At 40.2% G+C, this 22628-nt stretch overlaps 1 protein-coding gene across 1 annotated transcript in view; it reads right to left on the reverse strand.

Annotated features, from left to right (window-relative positions):
- The window catches only part of LOC310824149 (cytochrome P450 3A27-like), a gene marked incomplete at its 3' end in the record, with an annotated part of 51552 nt that extends 29759 nt beyond the window's left edge, over positions 1-21793 (reverse strand). The window contains exons 1-4 of the mRNA XM_083696974.1: positions 21688-21793; positions 21490-21565; positions 21119-21279; positions 18199-18336 (exon numbers count right to left, since the gene is read on the reverse strand). Coding sequence (XP_083553100.1) covers positions 18199-18336; positions 21119-21279; positions 21490-21565; positions 21688-21789 — 477 coding nt within the window. The 5' untranslated portion in view covers positions 21790-21793. The remainder of the gene's footprint in view (positions 1-18198; positions 18337-21118; positions 21280-21489; positions 21566-21687) is intronic.
- Positions 21794-22628: the final 835 nt, after the last annotated feature.

A 22628-nucleotide genomic window follows, 5' to 3' on the forward strand; every position in this document is an offset into this window, starting at 1 on the left:
TGGTGTAAGAGTAAATACTGCCATCTAGGGTTTAGAGATGGTTAACAGGAAATGGATACATTATTTTACGGATGTACTTTAGGCCTACGTTTGAGTAATTTATCAGAAGCTCTTATCCAGAGATACTTAAAATAAATAGCTACATTCATCTTCAGCTACATACATCACGGTCATCACAAGTAAGACTTTCTATAATAATAAATGCCACAAGCAGTCACAGTGGTAGAGAAAGGAAGTCAATTTAATTGAATGTTCAACTTAATTTATTGAACTTAAGACAACTATATAAATTGATTTGCTATGTATCCCTAAATAGCGGCCAATTGTGTTGAGGTTTCCAGGCTAACGGTGTCGGCATGTGCAGTCCCCTATCTTATCTCTGCACCCCCACACGCTCTCAGCCAGGGCCACATCAACAAGGCTTTTGACAGAAAGGCTCGTCCCCTGGTTTGCCTGATTGTGTACCAGCTGAGCCATCAGAGGAGTCGCTCTCAACGAGAACATGAGGGTTGGGGCATATCTGGAGCCATCGTTCATCTGAAATTAAAAAAGTAACATCAGAGGGGAGTGCAAGGTGAGACAAGAATTGGACAAATTCAACTGAGAGTTGAAGGTCATGGACTAAATGCTATAGTAAAGCTAGCAACAATCACCTTCATCTACTTAGTCTATAGGTTCTCTACCATCTCTCTAATCGTCACCATGCTCACCTTCTTCAATGTCTCCCTCTCCTGTTCTAGCTTCTCTTTTTCCAGACTCTGTTTCGCTCTTTCTTCAGCCACCATCACCAGGGCCTCTCTCCTCTTGATGGCCTCTATCTCCTTTTCCATCTGTTTCTTATCCTTTTTAAATGTCTCCTTCTCCTTCCACATCTTGAGCATTTCTCGCTCCACATCCTGCCCGTCTCTTTTGATTTTCATCCACTCCTTCTTTATTATTTGCAACTCTGCTCCGACCTTCTCTGTCTTTCTAAGCATCTCCATTGAGGTCTCCTTTTCCTGCTCTAGCTTCTCCTTTTCCTGGCTCAGTTTAAGTCTTTCTTCGGCCTCCATCACCAGGGCCTCTCTCCTCTTGACTGCCTCCATTTCTTTTTCCATCTGTTTCTTATCCTTTTTAAATGTCTCCTTCTCCTTCCACATCCCAAGCATTTCTTGCTCCACCTTCTGCCCGTCTCTTTTGATTTTCATCCACTCCTTCTTTATCATTTGCAACTCTGCTCCGACCTTCTCTGTCTTTCTAAGCATCTCCTTTGAGGTCTCCTTCTCCTGCTCTTCCTTCTCTTTTTCCTTGCTCAGTTTAAGTCTTTCTTCGGCCTCCATCACCAGGGCCTCTCTCCTCTTGACTGCCACCATATTTTTCTCCATCTCTTTCTCCATCTGTTTCTTGGCCTTGAGAAATGTCTCCTTCTCCTTCCACATCCTGAGCATTTCTTGCTCCACCTTCTGTCCGTCTCTTTGGATTTTCACGCTCTCCTTCCTCATCATATTTAACTCTGCCTCTGCCTTCTCAGCCTTTCTAAGTATCTCCTTTGAGGACTCCTTCTCTTTCTCAATCTCCATCATGAGGATCTTGATCCCACTGTCCATCTCCTCCCTCTCCCTATTGAACTCATTCCTGTCCTCCTGCAGTCTTTCTGCCTTTCTGGCCAGGATCTCCTCCTCCCTCTGCCTAACTTTTTGGTCCCTTCTCTTTTGTTTCTCATATTCCTCTATCTTTTTCTCAAACTCTGCCTTCTCTGTCTTAATCCTCTCATGCTCCTTCCTGATATCCTCAATACTCATATATATTTTCACCTCCATTGTTTTTATGCACCTACAGTAGATAGAACACAAACAAAAATGATTGAAATAATCTCCACACACCCATACTATAATGCAACAGGAATGTCAGAAAGATTCCCCAAATGAGAAAGGGATAACAATCTTTGAGTTTGCCCTACTGAATCAGTCAACAAATACCAGTACACCGATTGGCAGCAAAGAAATGTTATTATCTATAATGTGCGTTCGGCTGGCGTCATAATGGGTTTGGAATGACTATCATGGTAATTCACTGCCTAACAACTCTTATCAGCGTTCGATGCAATGGTTCGAAGTGACTTGGTCCTGTCAGAGGCCTATGTTAGAGTCAGCAAAAGCTTCCAGTGTGGGTTGGCTGGCTATGTTTGTTGACACGCCTTGAAATATAGCCTACAATTGTGGCCAACAGGTCAAATATCAGTGGCCATATAATGGGCACATTTTATTAACTGGAATCGGCCTGGTACAGGTAGGAGCCTATAGGCTAATAAGCAGAAGACCTCGGCAAAATTAAAATAGCCCTAATTCAATTCATGCATTTAGGTCTCTCATAATAATAATATAAAATATATTTTATTTGGAATGTGTTTTTCATTTGTAGCCGACAATTTCAAAGCCTGTGCAGTTGAGTGCAATAGACACACAAACAAAAACACAAACAAAACACTAACAACAACAAGAGGACAGGACCTAAAGGAAGGCCTTTCTAAAGATGTGAGTTTTTAGGCATATAGAAATATCCAACGCTGAATTCGACTTAATGGGAATATCATCTCCTAGTGACAGATATCTCTCAGTGACATTTTTACGCGTCCCTTGTCCAAATGCTGTAAAGGTAGTCGGCCTATGCCGTCTCAAGTATTTACAAATACAAGTGTTATAAAACTATACTATATGTCAACTATACTACATCTCTGGCCTACATTAGCCTACCTCAGTCAGTAGGCTGTGTATAAGCGCCGAATCTTCCGGTTATAATCTCTTTATATCTCACTCTGGTAATACTGATTGCACAGGTTCAGGTTGCGTCTTAGCTCGTTATGCCACTGAACTAAAAGTTCAAGAACTTTGTGTATTATTGCAGAACATTCTCAATTCTGTGTACATATCAACGTCATAATGATACCAATAGCAACGCATTTTGGGTGGAATCCTAACTCCAAATCCGCGCGCGTAAATCTTGCATTCATGTCAATGGGAAATTGATTCGATTTACACGCGGATCTCGAGTTAGGATTCCACTGCAATACACATTTAAGTTTAAGTTCATTTGAATTTATAGTGCATTTTACCCACAATATACGGCTTACACAAAAGTAGCCTACAAGACAAATACAACATTTGAAAAAACATATTGCATAGAATCAAATTTGGGGATATACAGGGTTTTTTTCTTTATAAAGTACATTACAAACATAAAGTCTCATAAAGTACATTACAAATACGAAACAATTATTAGTCCTATTTTTTATTAGTAATAATAATAAGTCTTTTATATTTAATACAAAATAGATTAAATGGTGAAATTGGTGTGTATAAATATAATAAACTTGACTCATAATTCGTATAGTGCTGTTTTTGGAGTAATTACTAGTTACTAATTACTAGTAATTACTAGTGTGTGCGGACTGCGCTCCCTGTCCCGTCTTTCTGCTGTGGGGCAGCGGAGCACTCTTGCCCCATCGTTGCGAGGGGAACAACGTGAGCGTGATTGGCGTAAGCAGGGAAAACCTCACGCAAATTATATTGGGTATGAATTCTGCCTAGCAACAGGTGGCGAAAAACTATTAAACGCTAATGTCGTTAACGTGGTCTGACATGACAGGAAATAATCACAAAGCAATTCAGTTCATCTACTGTACGTCTATCGCTAATGCTAGCTAGCTAAAGTTTTCACAATGAATCGTGTAGATTATTTGTTGACCATGCGGTTCAGTACATTGCCTTTGGAAGAGAAGTTGGAGATAAAACGTTTAGGGCCAACAGGAATGGTTTGACAAAAAGAGATGGCTAACCGCTACCACCTCGAAACATGCGCTGTTCTGTTTCCCATGTATGATTTTTGGTGGAGACTATTTGGGCATCGGCTGGATTCAAAGACATTATACATCTGTCAGAACAGAACAGACACCAGCGACTGAACGGCCTTGACATGCTTTCCATTGAAAATGCATTGATCCAGGGACAGATGGATTTCAACAGTAAAGTCATCGAGAGGTTTGCTGAAGCAACGAACCGCCGCGCTACTTTCCTATTCAAGTGAGCAGGTCTGTTTGGACATGTATGACAAATGGACAATGCGCCGTTCACTGTAGACTATATTGCTTTTGTTTTGTAGTCATTTTAAACGTTATACTGGCTGTGATATAAAGTGGAGGACTAAATGTTACGTATAGGCCTAATATCTAGACCGTTGATGGGCACACTTGTTACTTGTCGCTTTCAGAACCCTGGACTGGGCTCCGGCTGTATATTCATATAGTACCGTTAATTAGCCTAGCCTACTTTCCGTGATTTAATGTGACTTTTGTAGTGTGTTATAGCCTCTGCACTGATGCTATTTATTTCACATTTAAAATAATACAATTGATAAAACCTGATTAAACTTTCCTACAAGTTAAGGATGTGCCGAATGCTTGTATTTTGATTAAACATGCAAGTTATTGAAGACACGTGTCTGTCTCATCTTTTTACTTTGTTGCAGTATAGGCCACCTCAATGTAGCGTTCTGTGTCGCGCTGAAGCGTATGAAGTGTATTCAGTTATGGGGTTTACTGTACATACTTTTTCTCTGCACTGTTCCTGCTGCAGAGGATGAGTAAACGATTTTCCCATGTTGTTTTTTGGTTGTGGTCTGTGTTTATACATTTAGGCTATTAGTTGTATCCTACTTTTCAGTTTTACAAGTCAAATCTTATGACAGATGAGATGGCACTTCAACCGATAAAATGCAGGTACATTTTGACTACTGCTGCACTACGATACCCATAGATAGACCCAATACATTGGTAACTGCACTACTTATACAGCTCATATACTGCTTATACTGTTCATACTGCATTCTATATTTATTCTGCTTATAATGTTACTGTTAATACATATATTGCTTATACTGCACTACTTATACTGCTCATATACTGCTTAGAAATTGTTGCTAATTTATTCAAAATAAAAAACTGAAATATCACCTTTACATACGTATTCAGACCCTTTACGTTTTTTGTTGAAGCACCTTTGTCATTATTGCGTATTGTGTGTAGATTAATGAGGAAAAAAAATAATTTCATCTATTTTTGAATAAGGCTGTAACATAACATAATACGGAAAAAGTGAAGGGGTCTGAATACTTTCAGAATGCACTGTATGTGCCTGTTATAGTCCCATTGTGTGATTGGTGTGTGTACTGATTTCTGGCACAGGCCTTAACTGATCCAACAAGTTCACCAATCATCAATGGTGTGATATGAAGTTGATGGATTTTAATGTTACATGCTACACCAGTGCGACAGTGCGACATTGTTGACATTGCGCGGCTGCTGCAGCAGCAACGCAAAATGATTCTTGGAGTGCTGGTATCAATGCTTTTTGGACGCTTAAAAACATATTCAATTAGTTTCATAGTATGGTAAAGTAATAGAAACATAGATTATAGAAATACATACAATAGTGGTACCTGTATGAAAAACAAAGTGATTGTCCTCGTTTATAATTGGAGGTAGAGGACAAACCCCAACTCTAAGATATTCAGACTTGACAAGACTCTCAACATAAAACAATGTACAGAATCCATAAATTAGAAGTTCCTTGCAGAAACAGACTGGGAGGCTATTTCTTCTGCATCCACACGTGCAACTGGTCACGTTTCTGGTGTAAGAGTAAATACTGCCATCTAGGGTTTAGAGATGGTTAACAGGAAATGGATACATTATTTTACGGATGTACTTTAGGCCTACGTTTGAGTAATTTATCAGAAGCTCTTATCCAGAGATACTTAAAATAAATAGCTACATTCATTTTCAGCTACATACATCACGGTCATCACAAGTAAGACTTTCTATAATAATAAATGCCACAAGCAGTCACAGTGGTAGAGAAAGGAAGTCAATTTAATTGAATGTTCAACTTAATTTATTGAACTTAAGACAACTATATAAATTGATTTGCTATGTATCCCTAAATAGCGGCCAATTGTGTTGAGGTTTCCAGGCTAACGGTGTCGGCATGTGCAGTCCCCTATCTTATCTCTGCACCCCCACACGCTCTCAGCCAGGGCCACATCAACAAGGCTTTTGACAGAAAGGCTCGTCCCCTGGTTTGCCTGATTGTGTACCAGCTGAGCCATCAGAGGAGTCGCTCTCAACGAGAACATGAGGGTTGGGGCATATCTGGAGCCATCGTTCATCTGAAATTAAAAAAGTAACATCAGAGGGGAGTGCAAGGTGAGACAAGAATTGGACAAATTCAACTGAGAGTTGAAGGTCATGGACTAAATGCTATAGTAAAGCTAGCAACAATCACCTTCATCTACTTAGTCTATAGGTTCTCTACCATCTCTCTAATCGTCACCATGCTCACCTTCTTCAATGTCTCCCTCTCCTGTTCTAGCTTCTCTTTTTCCAGACTCTGTTTCGCTCTTTCTTCAGCCACCATCACCAGGGCCTCTCTCCTCTTGATGGCCTCTATCTCTTTTTCCATCTGTTTCTTATCCTTTTTAAATGTCTCCTTCTCCTTCCACATCTTGAGCATTTCTCGCTCCACATCCTGCCCGTCTCTTTTGATTTTCATCCACTCCTTCTTTATTATTTGCAACTCTGCTCCGACCTTCTCTGTCTTTCTAAGCATCTCCATTGAGGTCTCCTTTTCCTGCTCTAGCTTCTCCTTTTCCTGGCTCAGTTTAAGTCTTTCTTCGGCCTCCATCACCAGGGCCTCTCTCCTCTTGACTGCCTCCATTTCTTTTTCCATCTGTTTCTTATCCTTTTTAAATGTCTCCTTCTCCTTCCACATCCCAAGCATTTCTTGCTCCACCTTCTGCCCGTCTCTTTTGATTTTCATCCACTCCTTCTTTATCATTTGCAACTCTGCTCCGACCTTCTCTGTCTTTCTAAGCATCTCCTTTGAGGTCTCCTTCTCCTGCTCTTCCTTCTCTTTTTCCTTGCTCAGTTTAAGTCTTTCTTCGGCCTCCATCACCAGGGCCTCTCTCCTCTTGACTGCCACCATATTTTTCTCCATCTCTTTCTCCATCTGTTTCTTGGCCTTGAGAAATGTCTCCTTCTCCTTCCACATCCTGAGCATTTCTTGCTCCACCTTCTGTCCGTCTCTTTGGATTTTCACGCTCTCCTTCCTCATCATATTTAACTCTGCCTCTGCCTTCTCAGCCTTTCTAAGTATCTCCTTTGAGGACTCCTTCTCTTTCTCAATCTCCATCATGAGGATCTTGATCCCACTGTCCATCTCCTCCCTCTCCCTATTGAACTCATTCCTGTCCTCCTGCAGTCTTTCTGCCTTTCTGGCCAGGATCTCCTCCTCCCTCTGCCTAACTTTTTGGTCCCTTCTCTTTTGTTTCTCATATTCCTCTATCTTTTTCTCAAACTCTGCCTTCTCTGTCTTAATCCTCTCATGCTCCTTCCTGATATCCTCAATACTCATATATATTTTCACCTCCATTGTTTTTATGCACCTACAGTAGATAGAACACAAACAAAAATGATTGAAATAATCTCCACACACCCATACTATAATGCAACAGGAATGTCAGAAAGATTCCCCAAATGAGAAAGGGATAACAATCTTTGAGTTTGCCCTACTGAATCAGTCAACAAATACCAGTACACCGATTGGCAGCAAAGAAATGTTATTATCTATAATGTGCGTTCGGCTGGCGTCATAATGGGTTTGGAATGACTATCATGGTAATTCACTGCCTAACAACTCTTATCAGCGTTCGATGCAATGGTTCGAAGTGACTTGGTCCTGTCAGAGGCCTATGTTAGAGTCAGCAAAAGCTTCCAGTGTGGGTTGGCTGGCTATGTTTGTTGACACGCCTTGAAATATAGCCTACAATTGTGGCCAACAGGTCAAATATCAGTGGCCATATAATGGGCACATTTTATTAACTGGAATCGGCCTGGTACAGGTAGGAGCCTATAGGCTAATAAGCAGAAGACCTCGGCAAAATTAAAATAGCCCTAATTCAATTCATGCATTTAGGTCTCTCATAATAATAATATAAAATATATTTTATTTGGAATGTGTTTTTCATTTGTAGCCGACAATTTCAAAGCCTGTGCAGTTGAGTGCAATAGACACACAAACAAAAACACAAACAAAACACTAACAACAACAAGAGGACAGGACCTAAAGGAAGGCCTTTCTAAAGATGTGAGTTTTTAGGCATATAGAAATATCCAACGCTGAATTCGACTTAATGGGAATATCATCTCCTAGTGACAGATATCTCTCAGTGACATTTTTACGCGTCCCTTGTCCAAATGCTGTAAAGGTAGTCGGCCTATGCCGTCTCAAGTATTTACAAATACAAGTGTTATAAAACTATACTATATGTCAACTATACTACATCTCTGGCCTACATTAGCCTACCTCAGTCAGTAGGCTGTGTATAAGCGCCGAATCTTCCGGTTATAATCTCTTTATATCTCACTCTGGTAATACTGATTGCACAGGTTCAGGTTGCGTCTTAGCTCGTTATGCCACTGAACTAAAAGTTCAAGAACTTTGTGTATTATTGCAGAACATTCTCAATTCTGTGTACATATCAACGTCATAATGATACCAATAGCAACGCATTTTGGGTGGAATCCTAACTCCAAATCCGCGCGCGTAAATCTTGCATTCATGTCAATGGGAAATTGATTCGATTTACACGCGGATCTCGAGTTAGGATTCCACTGCAATACACATTTAAGTTTAAGTTCATTTGAATTTATAGTGCATTTTACCCACAATATACGGCTTACACAAAAGTAGCCTACAAGACAAATACAACATTTGAAAAAACATATTGCATAGAATCAAATTTGGGGATATACAGGGTTTTTTTCTTTATAAAGTACATTACAAACATAAAGTCTCATAAAGTACATTACAAATACGAAACAATTATTAGTCCTATTTTTTATTAGTAATAATAATAAGTCTTTTATATTTAATACAAAATAGATTAAATGGTGAAATTGGTGTGTATAAATATAATAAACTTGACTCATAATTCGTATAGTGCTGTTTTTGGAGTAATTACTAGTTACTAATTACTAGTAATTACTAGTGTGTGCGGACTGCGCTCCCTGTCCCGTCTTTCTGCTGTGGGGCAGCGGAGCACTCTTGCCCCATCGTTGCGAGGGGAACAACGTGAGCGTGATTGGCGTAAGCAGGGAAAACCTCACGCAAATTATATTGGGTATGAATTCTGCCTAGCAACAGGTGGCGAAAAACTATTAAACGCTAATGTCGTTAACGTGGTCTGACATGACAGGAAATAATCACAAAGCAATTCAGTTCATCTACTGTACGTCTATCGCTAATGCTAGCTAGCTAAAGTTTTCACAATGAATCGTGTAGATTATTTGTTGACCATGCGGTTCAGTACATTGCCTTTGGAAGAGAAGTTGGAGATAAAACGTTTAGGGCCAACAGGAATGGTTTGACAAAAAGAGATGGCTAACCGCTACCACCTCGAAACATGCGCTGTTCTGTTTCCCATGTATGATTTTTGGTGGAGACTATTTGGGCATCGGCTGGATTCAAAGACATTATACATCTGTCAGAACAGAACAGACACCAGCGACTGAACGGCCTTGACATGCTTTCCATTGAAAATGCATTGATCCAGGGACAGATGGATTTCAACAGTAAAGTCATCGAGAGGTTTGCTGAAGCAACGAACCGCCGCGCTACTTTCCTATTCAAGTGAGCAGGTCTGTTTGGACATGTATGACAAATGGACAATGCGCCGTTCACTGTAGACTATATTGCTTTTGTTTTGTAGTCATTTTAAACGTTATACTGGCTGTGATATAAAGTGGAGGACTAAATGTTACGTATAGGCCTAATATCTAGACCGTTGATGGGCACACTTGTTACTTGTCGCTTTCAGAACCCTGGACTGGGCTCCGGCTGTATATTCATATAGTACCGTTAATTAGCCTAGCCTACTTTCCGTGATTTAATGTGACTTTTGTAGTGTGTTATAGCCTCTGCACTGATGCTATTTATTTCACATTTAAAATAATACAATTGATAAAACCTGATTAAACTTTCCTACAAGTTAAGGATGTGCCGAATGCTTGTATTTTGATTAAACATGCAAGTTATTGAAGACACGTGTCTGTCTCATCTTTTTACTTTGTTGCAGTATAGGCCACCTCAATGTAGCGTTCTGTGTCGCGCTGAAGCGTATGAAGTGTATTCAGTTATGGGGTTTACTGTACATACTTTTTCTCTGCACTGTTCCTGCTGCAGAGGATGAGTAAACGATTTTCCCATGTTGTTTTTTGGTTGTGGTCTGTGTTTATACATTTAGGCTATTAGTTGTATCCTACTTTTCAGTTTTACAAGTCAAATCTTATGACAGATGAGATGGCACTTCAACCGATAAAATGCAGGTACATTTTGACTACTGCTGCACTACGATACCCATAGATAGACCCAATACATTGGTAACTGCACTACTTATACAGCTCATATACTGCTTATACTGTTCATACTGCATTCTATATTTATTCTGCTTATAATGTTACTGTTAATACATATATTGCTTATACTGCACTACTTATACTGCTCATATACTGCTTAGAAATTGTTGCTAATTTATTCAAAATAAAAAACTGAAATATCACCTTTACATACGTATTCAGACCCTTTACGTTTTTTGTTGAAGCACCTTTGTCATTATTGCGTATTGTGTGTAGATTAATGAGGAAAAAAAATAATTTCATCTATTTTTGAATAAGGCTGTAACATAACATAATACGGAAAAAGTGAAGGGGTCTGAATACTTTCAGAATGCACTGTATGTGCCTGTTATAGTCCCATTGTGTGATTGGTGTGTGTACTGATTTCTGGCACAGGCCTTAACTGATCCAACAAGTTCACCAATCATCAATGGTGTGATATGAAGTTGATGGATTTTAATGTTACATGCTACACCAGTGCGACAGTGCGACATTGTTGACATTGCGCGGCTGCTGCAGCAGCAACGCAAAATGATTCTTGGAGTGCTGGTATCAATGCTTTTTGGACGCTTAAAAACATATTCAATTAGTTTCATAGTATGGTAAAGTAATAGAAACATAGATTATAGAAATACATACAATAGTGGTACCTGTATGAAAAACAAAGTGATTGTCCTCGTTTATAATTGGAGGTAGAGGACAAACCCCAACTCTAAGATATTCAGACTTGACAAGACTCTCAACATAAAACAATGTACAGAATCCATAAATTAGAAGTTCCTTGCAGAAACAGACTGGGAGGCTATTTCTTCTGCATCCACACGTGCAACTGGTCACGTTTCTGGTGTAAGAGTAAATACTGCCATCTAGGGTTTAGAGATGGTTAACAGGAAATGGATACATTATTTTACGGATGTACTTTAGGCCTACGTTTGAGTAATTTATCAGAAGCTCTTATCCAGAGATACTTAAAATAAATAGCTACATTCATTTTCAGCTACATACATCACGGTCATCACAAGTAAGACTTTCTATAATAATAAATGCCACAAGCAGTCACAGTGGTAGAGAAAGGAAGTCAATTTAATTGAATGTTCAACTTAATTTATTGAACTTAAGACAACTATATAAATTGATTTGCTATGTATCCCTAAATAGCGGCCAATTGTGTTGAGGTTTCCAGGCTAACGGTGTCGGCATGTGCAGTCCCCTATCTTATCTCTGCACCCCCACACGCTCTCAGCCAGGGCCACATCAACAAGGCTTTTGACAGAAAGGCTCGTCCCCTGGTTTGCCTGATTGTGTACCAGCTGAGCCATCAGAGGAGTCGCTCTCAACGAGAACATGAGGGTTGGGGCATATCTGGAGCCATCGTTCATCTGAAATTAAAAAAGTAACATCAGAGGGGAGTGCAAGGTGAGACAAGAATTGGACAAATTCAACTGAGAGTTGAAGGTCATGGACTAAATGCTATAGTAAAGCTAGCAACAATCACCTTCATCTACTTAGTCTATAGGTTCTCTACCATCTCTCTAATCGTCACCATGCTCACCTTCTTCAATGTCTCCCTCTCCTGTTCTAGCTTCTCTTTTTCCAGACTCTGTTTCGCTCTTTCTTCAGCCACCATCACCAGGGCCTCTCTCCTCTTGATGGCCTCTATCTCTTTTTCCATCTGTTTCTTATCCTTTTTAAATGTCTCCTTCTCCTTCCACATCTTGAGCATTTCTCGCTCCACATCCTGCCCGTCTCTTTTGATTTTCATCCACTCCTTCTTTATTATTTGCAACTCTGCTCCGACCTTCTCTGTCTTTCTAAGCATCTCCATTGAGGTCTCCTTTTCCTGCTCTAGCTTCTCCTTTTCCTGGCTCAGTTTAAGTCTTTCTTCGGCCTCCATCACCAGGGCCTCTCTCCTCTTGACTGCCTCCATTTCTTTTTCCATCTGTTTCTTATCCTTTTTAAATGTCTCCTTCTCCTTCCACATCCCAAGCATTTCTTGCTCCACCTTCTGCCCGTCTCTTTTGATTTTCATCCACTCCTTCTTTATCATTTGCAACTCTGCTCCGACCTTCTCTGTCTTTCTAAGCATCTCCTTTGAGGTCTCCTTCTCCTGCTCTTCCTTCTCTTTTTCCTTGCTCAGTTTAAGTCTTTCTTCGGCCTCCATCACCAGGGCCTCTCTCCTCTTGACTGCCACCATATTTTTCTCCATCTCTTTCTCCATCTGTTTCTTGGCCTTGAGAAATGTCTCCTTCTCCTTCCACATCCTGAGCATTTCTTGCTCCACCTTCTGTCCGTCTCTTTGGATTTTCACGCTCTCCTTCCTCATCATATTTAACTCTGCCTCTGCCTTCTCAGCCTTTCTAAGTATCTCCTTTGAGGACTCCTTCTCTTTCTCAATCTCCATCATGAGGATCTTGATCCCACTGTCCATCTCCTCCCTCTCCCTATTGAACTCATTCCTGTCCTCCTGCAGTCTTTCTGCCTTTCTGGCCAGGATCTCCTCCTCCCTCTGCCTAACTTTTTGGTCCCTTCTCTTTTGTTTCTCATATTCCTCTATCTTTTTCTCAAACTCTGCCTTCTCTGTCTTAATCCTCTCATGCTCCTTCCTGATATCCTCAATACTCATATATATTTTCACCTCCATTGTTTTTATGCACCTACAGTAGATAGAACACAAACAAAAATGATTGAAATAATCTCCACACACCCATACTATAATGCAACAGGAATGTCAGAAAGATTCCCCAAATGAGAAAGGGATAACAATCTTTGAGTTTGCCCTACTGAATCAGTCAACAAATACCAGTACACCGATTGGCAGCAAAGAAATGTTATTATCTATAATGTGCGTTCGGCTGGCGTCATAATGGGTTTGGAATGACTATCATGGTAATTCACTGCCTAACAACTCTTATCAGCGTTCGATGCAATGGTTCGAAGTGACTTGGTCCTGTCAGAGGCCTATGTTAGAGTCAGCAAAAGCTTCCAGTGTGGGTTGGCTGGCTATGTTTGTTGACACGCCTTGAAATATAGCCTACAATTGTGGCCAACAGGTCAAATATCAGTGGCCATATAATGGGCACATTTTATTAACTGGAATCGGCCTGGTACAGGTAGGAGCCTATAGGCTAATAAGCAGAAGACCTCGGCAAAATTAAAATAGCCCTAATTCAATTCATGCATTTAGGTCTCTCATAATAATAATATAAAATATATTTGATTTGGAATGTGTTTTTCATTTGTAGCCGACAATTTCAAAGCCTGTGCAGTTGAGTGCAATAGACACACAAACAAAAACACAAACAAAACACTAACAACAACAAGAGGACAGGACCTAAAGGAAGGCCTTTCTAAAGATGTGAGTTTTTAGGCATATAGAAATATCCAACGCTGAATTCGACTTAATGGGAATATCATCTCCTAGTGACAGATATCTCTCAGTGACATTTTTACGCGTCCCTTGTCCAAATGCTGTAAAGGTAGTCGGCCTATGCCGTCTCAAGTATTTACAAATACAAGTGTTATAAAACTATACTATATGTCAACTATACTACATCTCTGGCCTACATTAGCCTACCTCAGTCAGTAGGCTGTGTATAAGCGCCGAATCTTCCGGTTATAATCTCTTTATATCTCACTCTGGTAATACTGATTGCACAGGTTCAGGTTGCGTCTTAGCTCGTTATGCCACTGAACTAAAAGTTCAAGAACTTTGTGTATTATTGCAGAACATTCTCAATTCTGTGTACATATCAACGTCATAATGATACCAATAGCAACGCATTTTGGGTGGAATCCTAACTCCAAATCCGCGCGCGTAAATCTTGCATTCATGTCAATGGGAAATTGATTCGATTTACACGCGGATCTCGAGTTAGGATTCCACTGCAATACACATTTAAGTTTAAGTTCATTTGAATTTATAGTGCATTTTACCCACAATATACGGCTTACACAAAAGTAGCCTACAAGACAAATACAACATTTGAAAAAACATATTGCATAGAATCAAATTTGGGGATATACAGGGTTTTTTTCTTTATAAAGTACATTACAAACATAAAGTCTCATAAAGTACATTACAAATACGAAACAATTATTAGTCCTATTTTTTATTAGTAATAATAATAAGTCTTTTATATTTAATACAAAATAGATTAAATGGTGAAATTGGTGTGTATAAATATAATAAACTTGACTCATAATTCGTATAGTGCTGTTTTTGGAGTAATTACTAGTTACTAATTACTAGTAATTACTAGTGTGTGCGGACTGCGCTCCCTGTCCCGTCTTTCTGCTGTGGGGCAGCGGAGCACTCTTGCCCCATCGTTGCGAGGGGAACAACGTGAGCGTGATTGGCGTAAGCAGGGAAAACCTCACGCAAATTATATTGGGTATGAATTCTGCCTAGCAACAGGTGGCGAAAAACTATTAAACGCTAATGTCGTTAACGTGGTCTGACATGACAGGAAATAATCACAAAGCAATTCAGTTCATCTACTGTACGTCTATCGCTAATGCTAGCTAGCTAAAGTTTTCACAATGAATCGTGTAGATTATTTGTTGACCATGCGGTTCAGTACATTGCCTTTGGAAGAGAAGTTGGAGATAAAACGTTTAGGGCCAACAGGAATGGTTTGACAAAAAGAGATGGCTAACCGCTACCACCTCGAAACATGCGCTGTTCTGTTTCCCATGTATGATTTTTGGTGGAGACTATTTGGGCATCGGCTGGATTCAAAGACATTATACATCTGTCAGAACAGAACAGACACCAGCGACTGAACGGCCTTGACATGCTTTCCATTGAAAATGCATTGATCCAGGGACAGATGGATTTCAACAGTAAAGTCATCGAGAGGTTTGCTGAAGCAACGAACCGCCGAACTACTTTCCTATTCAAGTGTGCAGGTCTGTTTGGACATGTATGACAAATGGACAATGCGCCGTTCACTGTAGACTATATTGCTTTTGTTTTGTAGTCATTTTAAACGTTATACTGGCTGTGATATAAAGTGGAGGACTAAATGTTACGTATAGGCCTAATATCTAGACCGTTGATGGGCACACTTGTTACTTGTCGCTTTCAGAACCCTGGACTGGGCTCCGGCTGTATATTCATATAGTACCGTTAATTAGCCTAGCCTACTTTCCGTGATTTAATGTGACTTTTGTAGTGTGTTATAGCCTCTGCACTGATGCTATTTATTTCACATTTAAAATAATACAATTGATAAAACCTGATTAAACTTTCCTACAAGTTAAGGATGTGCCGAATGCTTGTATTTTGATTAAACATGCAAGTTATTGAAGACACGTGTCTGTCTCATCTTTTTACTTTGTTGCAGTATAGGCCACCTCAATGTAGCGTTCTGTGTCGCGCTGAAGCGTATGAAGTGTATTCAGTTATGGGGTTTACTGTACATACTTTTTCTCTGCACTGTTCCTGCTGCAGAGGATGAGTAAACGATTTTCCCATGTTGTTTTTTGGTTGTGGTCTGTGTTTATACATTTAGGCTATTAGTTGTATCCTACTTTTCAGTTTTACAAGTCAAATCTTATGACAGATGAGATGGCACTTCAACCGATAAAATGCAGGTACATTTTGACTACTGCTGCACTACGATACCCATAGATAGACCCAATACATTGGTAACTGCACTACTTATACAGCTCATATACTGCTTATACTGTTCATACTGCATTCTATATTTATTCTGCTTATAATGTTACTGTTAATACATATATTGCTTATACTGCACTACTTATACTGCTCATATACTGCTTATACTGCTCATATACTGCTTATACTGCACTACTTATACTGCTCATATATTGCTTATACTGCTCTACCTGTATATATTGTTCACATTGCACTTTTCTGCTTTTTTGCACTTCTGGTTAGACGCTAACTGCATTTCGTTGTCTCTGTACTTGTACACAATGTACACAATGACAATAAAGTTGAATCTAATCTAACACCTATTTATTGTCATGTTTTGATGGCATGTTGTTCATTCTCATGTTATGATTTAGTTTGTGATTATACACACGTTTTTAGCGTGATGATAGAGACCCACTACCAGACGAGTACAAAACATACACAAGTCACATGCAAATCCCTGCACTGCAGACGACAGACAACAACTGTCTCTGTACAACGAGTCCTGGACCTCCACTAATAGACAGATACAAAGAGAGCAGCATACAGTAGCAGCAGAGCCCAGAGGCGAGGCGAGGCAAGGCAAGGCAAGGCAAGTTTATTTATATAGCACATTTCATACACAGAGGCAATTCAAAGTGCTTTACGTAAAATAGATAAAAAGGAAAGAGCATGAAAGAAAAATTAGAATAAAAACGCATAAAAGACATAAAAAAAAGAATAAAAGTCACAGTGCATTTTAGGGTCACAGTGCAATTATTAGCGCCAATTTAGTTTCAATTTAAGGCAAAAGCGAAGCCCTTTTTTTTTTAAGCCCATTTTTGAAAGTAGCCAGTGTTGGGGCTGATCCTAGATCTATGTGTAACATAATAACTGAGAGACCTGCAGCAGGGCAGGTCCTCATCACTGGCTGTCTGCTTTGAGCTGGTTGTCGTCGGACTCCTGGCAGCGGGACAGCAGCTTGAGTTTGATGGGCCGTATGGGCATCAGAGTGTTCTGTAGGTCCATCTCAATGGGGATCTGGTGAGAGTTGACACACAGTTAAAGTATGAAGGAACGAGTAAAACAGATGTCAGCGTTACACTATGAATGTTACCTAATACAGTGTCACTGTTACGTTCGGGTAGCATTGCACTATAAATTCAAATAAACTCAAACTCCTGGACAACCTCTCTTGGGTCGACATACATTAAAATGGCCCTATGAAGTCTCGAGGGAGTTTTGCAGAAATACAAATTGCTTTTTTTTTTAAATCTCACACTTCCATCATTTAGTAGGTAGCCTATACTGAGGATGATTGGCGCCTAGTACTGAAAAATGCAATCTGGGAAATTAAATGGGGAGTACATACTCATGCAGTACGCAAGTACAGAATTGTAGTATGGGGGTTCAAACCCGGGTCTCCCATGTGGAAGACACAAACGCTACTATTAAGCCAAGAGGACATCCTCAAGGTCTGAGGGCGACACTTCAGTTTACATGTCTCAGGCAGGGCTACCTCATCACGCGAGTGTGATTCCAAAATCACCTCTGCTACATATAGAAACGCAACAAAGTCATAGGTACAAAATTATATTTACAATCATTGTATCATTATTTTGTCTCACATCTGTCTCTTTGCAGACGGTGAAGTTGAACCTCTGTAGAATCTCCACCATCGCCAGTTTCATCAATACCAGAGCGAATCGCACGGATACAGTTCCGTGGGCCCAACCCGAACAGCATGTAGGTGTATGGGTCGATGCTCTCCTTGTTCTCCTTACTGAACCTACACTCGGAGAGTTCAGAGGAGGAGGGGTTAAAGAACATATCAATTAAATCACAGTAATATGATGGTTATACATGGTTGAAGAAACCTGTTTGTGTTTGGTCGTCGCATTTAGGTTTGTTTTATGGTTGTTTGTGGAACACTGCTCTTATCGTTGCTGTTGTGATTGATATTGTGGTTGTGGTTAAGATGTGGCCCATTACCTCTCTGGTTTGAACTCCTCTGGGTCTTCCCACACATCGGGGTCACGGTGCAAGGTCCAGATGGGTATCATGACAACCATACCCTTGGGGATGGTGATGCCGCTGATCTCAACAGATTTCTTGGCGACTCTTTCAAGTCGATGGGGTACAACCTGAGAGACTCGTTGATCACGCTGTCTAGATAGTCCATCTGCATCAGAGCCTCGTACTGGATAGGAGCCTGCACAGGGATATTACACTCACATGAGCACTAGTGATTGGTCGTTCACGTAGCCGAAACCCAGAACTAACTATTTTTCGTTGCAAATCTGAAGAGCTGTTAGTTTTTTGTGTTCTTTTTTTGGGAAATGAACACAGTACTGTACTTATTCTAATCTGCATAGCCTAATTTCATGACACCCGCATACAGAACGCCATTACTTTCAATGTACGTGTGTAATAGTGACTTGCTTTTTTGTTGTACATGAATAAACAAAAAAATCGCTAAATAATGTTATCTTGATAGTTAGAAGAAAATACATTTAGATTCCACTGAACAATGTAAATGATAGATGTACACAAGGATCAATCAGAAGTCAAAATGCCACTAAACTGGGCTGCTTTTAGTGGATTGACTGCTTGGAATACAGAATGTGCTATAGTCTATTATTTCCTATCACAGTCGACAGACTACAAGAAAACTGTCAGGTGGTTCAAATGTGAATAACTTGGTATCCATTCCATTAACTGTGGCCGGGCAGCACCGAACAGCCCAGAGAACATTACCATGGTGCTTTTGAATATTAGGTCCCTATCTGGCAAAACCTTTATTGATCTTATCTCAGAGCGAAAGCTGCACTGTAATGTTTTTATCTGAAACCTGGCTAAACATGAATGCATGTCAGTCTATTAGAAGTGGGGAAAAAATATATTTTCGCTCTATTATTTATCTAGCCATGTCGCTGAGCAGATGAGAATTTCATGATGAATATGAATATGAATAGTACACCATCAACAGCTTCCTCTTGTAATAATGATTTAGTAACCAGCTTCAACACCAAACTAAGGGCAACTATCGACTCTGTAGCACCAGTCAAACTGAAAAAGGCTGTGGCCAAATTTAAAAGAATTTGCAGAAAGTCTGAGCTGACAAAAACTGCAGGTCCACCTTGATATTCTTCGAGAGCATCTTTCTGCTTTTAATAAGGCAATAAAAAAACGCCAAGACGGGATCATTTCTCAAAATTGATAATGAATCATAACAACTCAAACAGTGCTCTTTTCAACGATTGACAGCCTTATAAATCCCGCCCACAAGACACCTGGTGATCTGCTCTCCACCTACAAATGTGAGGAATTTGCAACATACTTCTGAGATAAGAGAACCAATATTAGGTGAGGAGGATCACTCAGGCAAGACCTGAAGATGTGTTTGATGACTTGTTACCCCACCTTCCACCACATGGAAGCACTATGAACTCTTTTGCAGTGGTCATACAGAAATGCTCAGCAAAGTGGGGGTCTGTTCATCTGCACCTAAAACTACCATGGTGAAACCCCTCCTGAAGAAAAGTAACTTAGACTCTTCAGTCCTTAGCGATTTTAGGCCAATCTCCAACCTTCCCTTTTTAAGCAAAAAAATAATAATTCTTGAAAAAAAGGTGTTCAAACTGTTAAATAATCTCCTTCTTCCCAACTGTACCTTTGACATGTTCCAATCTGGCTTTTGTGCCAATCATAGCACTGAGATAGCACTATGTTGTTAAGTTATTAACTAGGTTCTTAATGACCTTAGAATTAATTAATTAATGCTGATGCCAAAATGCTCTTTGTCCTTGTCCTGGTCAAACTGTCTGCACACTTAAAGACACTACTTACAGTAACACTAAGCACCAGGCAAAAAAACAAGGTGTTACCATTGACTCAGATCATAATTTTGAAACCCATATCAAGAATGTGACTAAAACATATTTGTATCACTTAAAGAAGAGTAAGTAAGTTTGCCGGAAATCTGCCATCGTGGAGAAATTCTGTCTGAAGTTGTCCAAACAACAACATCCTCCCTAATAATAATATATCCCCCCGAAATGAACTTGCAGTGTTGGACATTAGCTGTTGTGTTTCTACATGCGCACACGATTGGGAGAGGCAGCCACCAGAGAAAGGTCAGTCTACTCCCCTAGAACACCCCTGGCACTCACAACATGTTTATATGCAAACCAAATGTCAGGTAGGACACTGCATTTTAAAAAGCGTGTTTTCCGAACCAAAACAGCGTTCGTAAATGAAATATTTTTTCATAAGGGATTTATTATAAGGGATCTTGTTCCCTGATCGCTACCGATTAAACATAGTCATTACAACCGTTAGGAAGCTTTTAGAAAGCTTGAATATTACATGGACCTTTACAGAACACAGCTGTAAAGGTGCAACCTTTCCTCTCGCAGGCTTACACTGAGAGACGAATGCATGCTTGTATTACTAGCAGCCTTGATTACTGTAACACTCTCCTGTCTGGTCGACCAAAGAAAGCTATTGGCAAATGATACAGAATGCAGCAGCACGAGTCAGATGGAGAGCACATATCACACAAGTCTCTGCACTGATTACCTGTTAGTTTTATAATTTATTTTAAGATAATTGTATTAGTTTAGAAATCACTCTATGGTCATGCACACCACTGCATGTCAGACATGCTTTTAAGGTATATACCCTGTAGATCCCTCAGGTCCTCAGGTACTAGCCTTTTAACTATTCTGAAGATTCCAACAACACCTATCTACTTCCTGTTTCAAATGAATAATACTGGGCAGAAGTCTGCACAGGGATGCTACAGACACATTAGCACACTGTAAAATACTGTCACCTATCTAACCATCTGTTCCAAAGCAATAGTAATAGATACTGTAGGAGTCTGCAGTGCACAGGGGTTACACACTCATCAGTACCCTCTAAAATACTGTCACTATCATATTTCCTGTTCCACATGAATAGTACTATATAGGAGTCTGCAGAGGGGTTACCTTGTTGGGAAACACAGTGTGTATCTCCTCCTGCAGCTTGGTCATGATGTGAGGGTTGGTTGCCAGATTGTAGGCCAGGAAGGACAGAGAGCTACTGGTGGTCTCATAGCCAGCAAAGATGAACATCATTGCCTGGGACAAGATCTCATGGTCACTCAATCCTATGATGATGGGAGAAATGGGGTGGTAGGTGTGAGAAAGGGACGAAGTAGAGTATTTCCACGGTGTGTTTGTAGGTATAGGTGTTTGAGGCAGGTACTGTATGTGTGTGTGTTAGATGCTAGTATACAGTGTGTGTGTGTGTGTGTGTGTGTGTGTGTGTGGATGTGTGTGTGTGTGTGTGTGTGTGTGTGTGTGTTTAAGGCAGGCACCTTTACTCTGCTCCTCTCCCTTTGAGTTGCTGTCTTTCTGCGAGTCTATCATCAGCTGCAGGAAATCTACCCGACTCTGGAAGCAGGCTTACGTCAGATCAAAATCACATGAGAACTACCAGATGCTACCAAATCTCTACAAATGTATTACACAATACTGGCTGAAGATCGTATATTTGATCAGTTATATTTACATACCTTCCTGGTGCTAGCCACGCGATTGGACTTGATCTTCTGAAAGACAGCGTAGAAGAAATCTGTGACCGAGGCAGGGAATAGGGATACCTCCATGTTTGCCATAACAGGACCCATGAAGGGGAAGAATGCTGGACGGACAGGAAATGCCACGGTTACAAACAGGAACAGGAAATACCATGATACGTGACTCCAATCCTATTCAATGCACAGCCCTGTCCAGAAACAACTCCTAGGCTCTATCCCTAGACACTTCTGTATCCAATCCACTCAGATCTCCAAGTGTCCAGCATTTAGGAACTAGAGGTTGGTTCTTGACAGGGCCCATGTGTTTGTCAAATGAGTAGAGCGCAAACCATTGGCAGTGTGTTAATATGTGCAAAACATATATTAACATCATGTTTGAAACAGGAATTATTTTAATGTTTATATAGCCTGAGAATATACATCCATACAGGATACATTATGTATATAGTCAAAGAATAAGTGACTCCAAAGATGAACTATTATTCTATACTCTGTCATCTGACCACTGAACTTATCGAAGATAAGATCAAATATACTTTATTGTCCTGGATGAAAATTTGTCTTGGATTAATTCATTAAAGTTGCTGCTTCACACAACAACAAACAACAATGAATACACACTATACACATAGTACAAATCACACACACACTCTCACACACACACACACACACACACACACACACACACACACACACACACACACACACACACACACACATACACACGTCAGAGTTGTTAGTCATTCATTTATTTGTGTTGTATAAAGGAATTAATGAAAGAAGGAGAGGAGAGATGGGACTGTACCTCTTTGATCCGCCCACTGGTGAAGGAGGGAGACAGGACACTGCGGATCCGTCTCCATGCATCATCCTCAGCGATAAACACGGCGTCATACAGAGGCCCGTTGAGATAGATA

The sequence above is a fragment of the Argentina silus genome (assembly GCF_951799395.1).
Source record: "Argentina silus genome assembly, chromosome: Y".
NCBI lineage: Eukaryota > Metazoa > Chordata > Actinopteri > Argentiniformes > Argentinidae > Argentina > Argentina silus.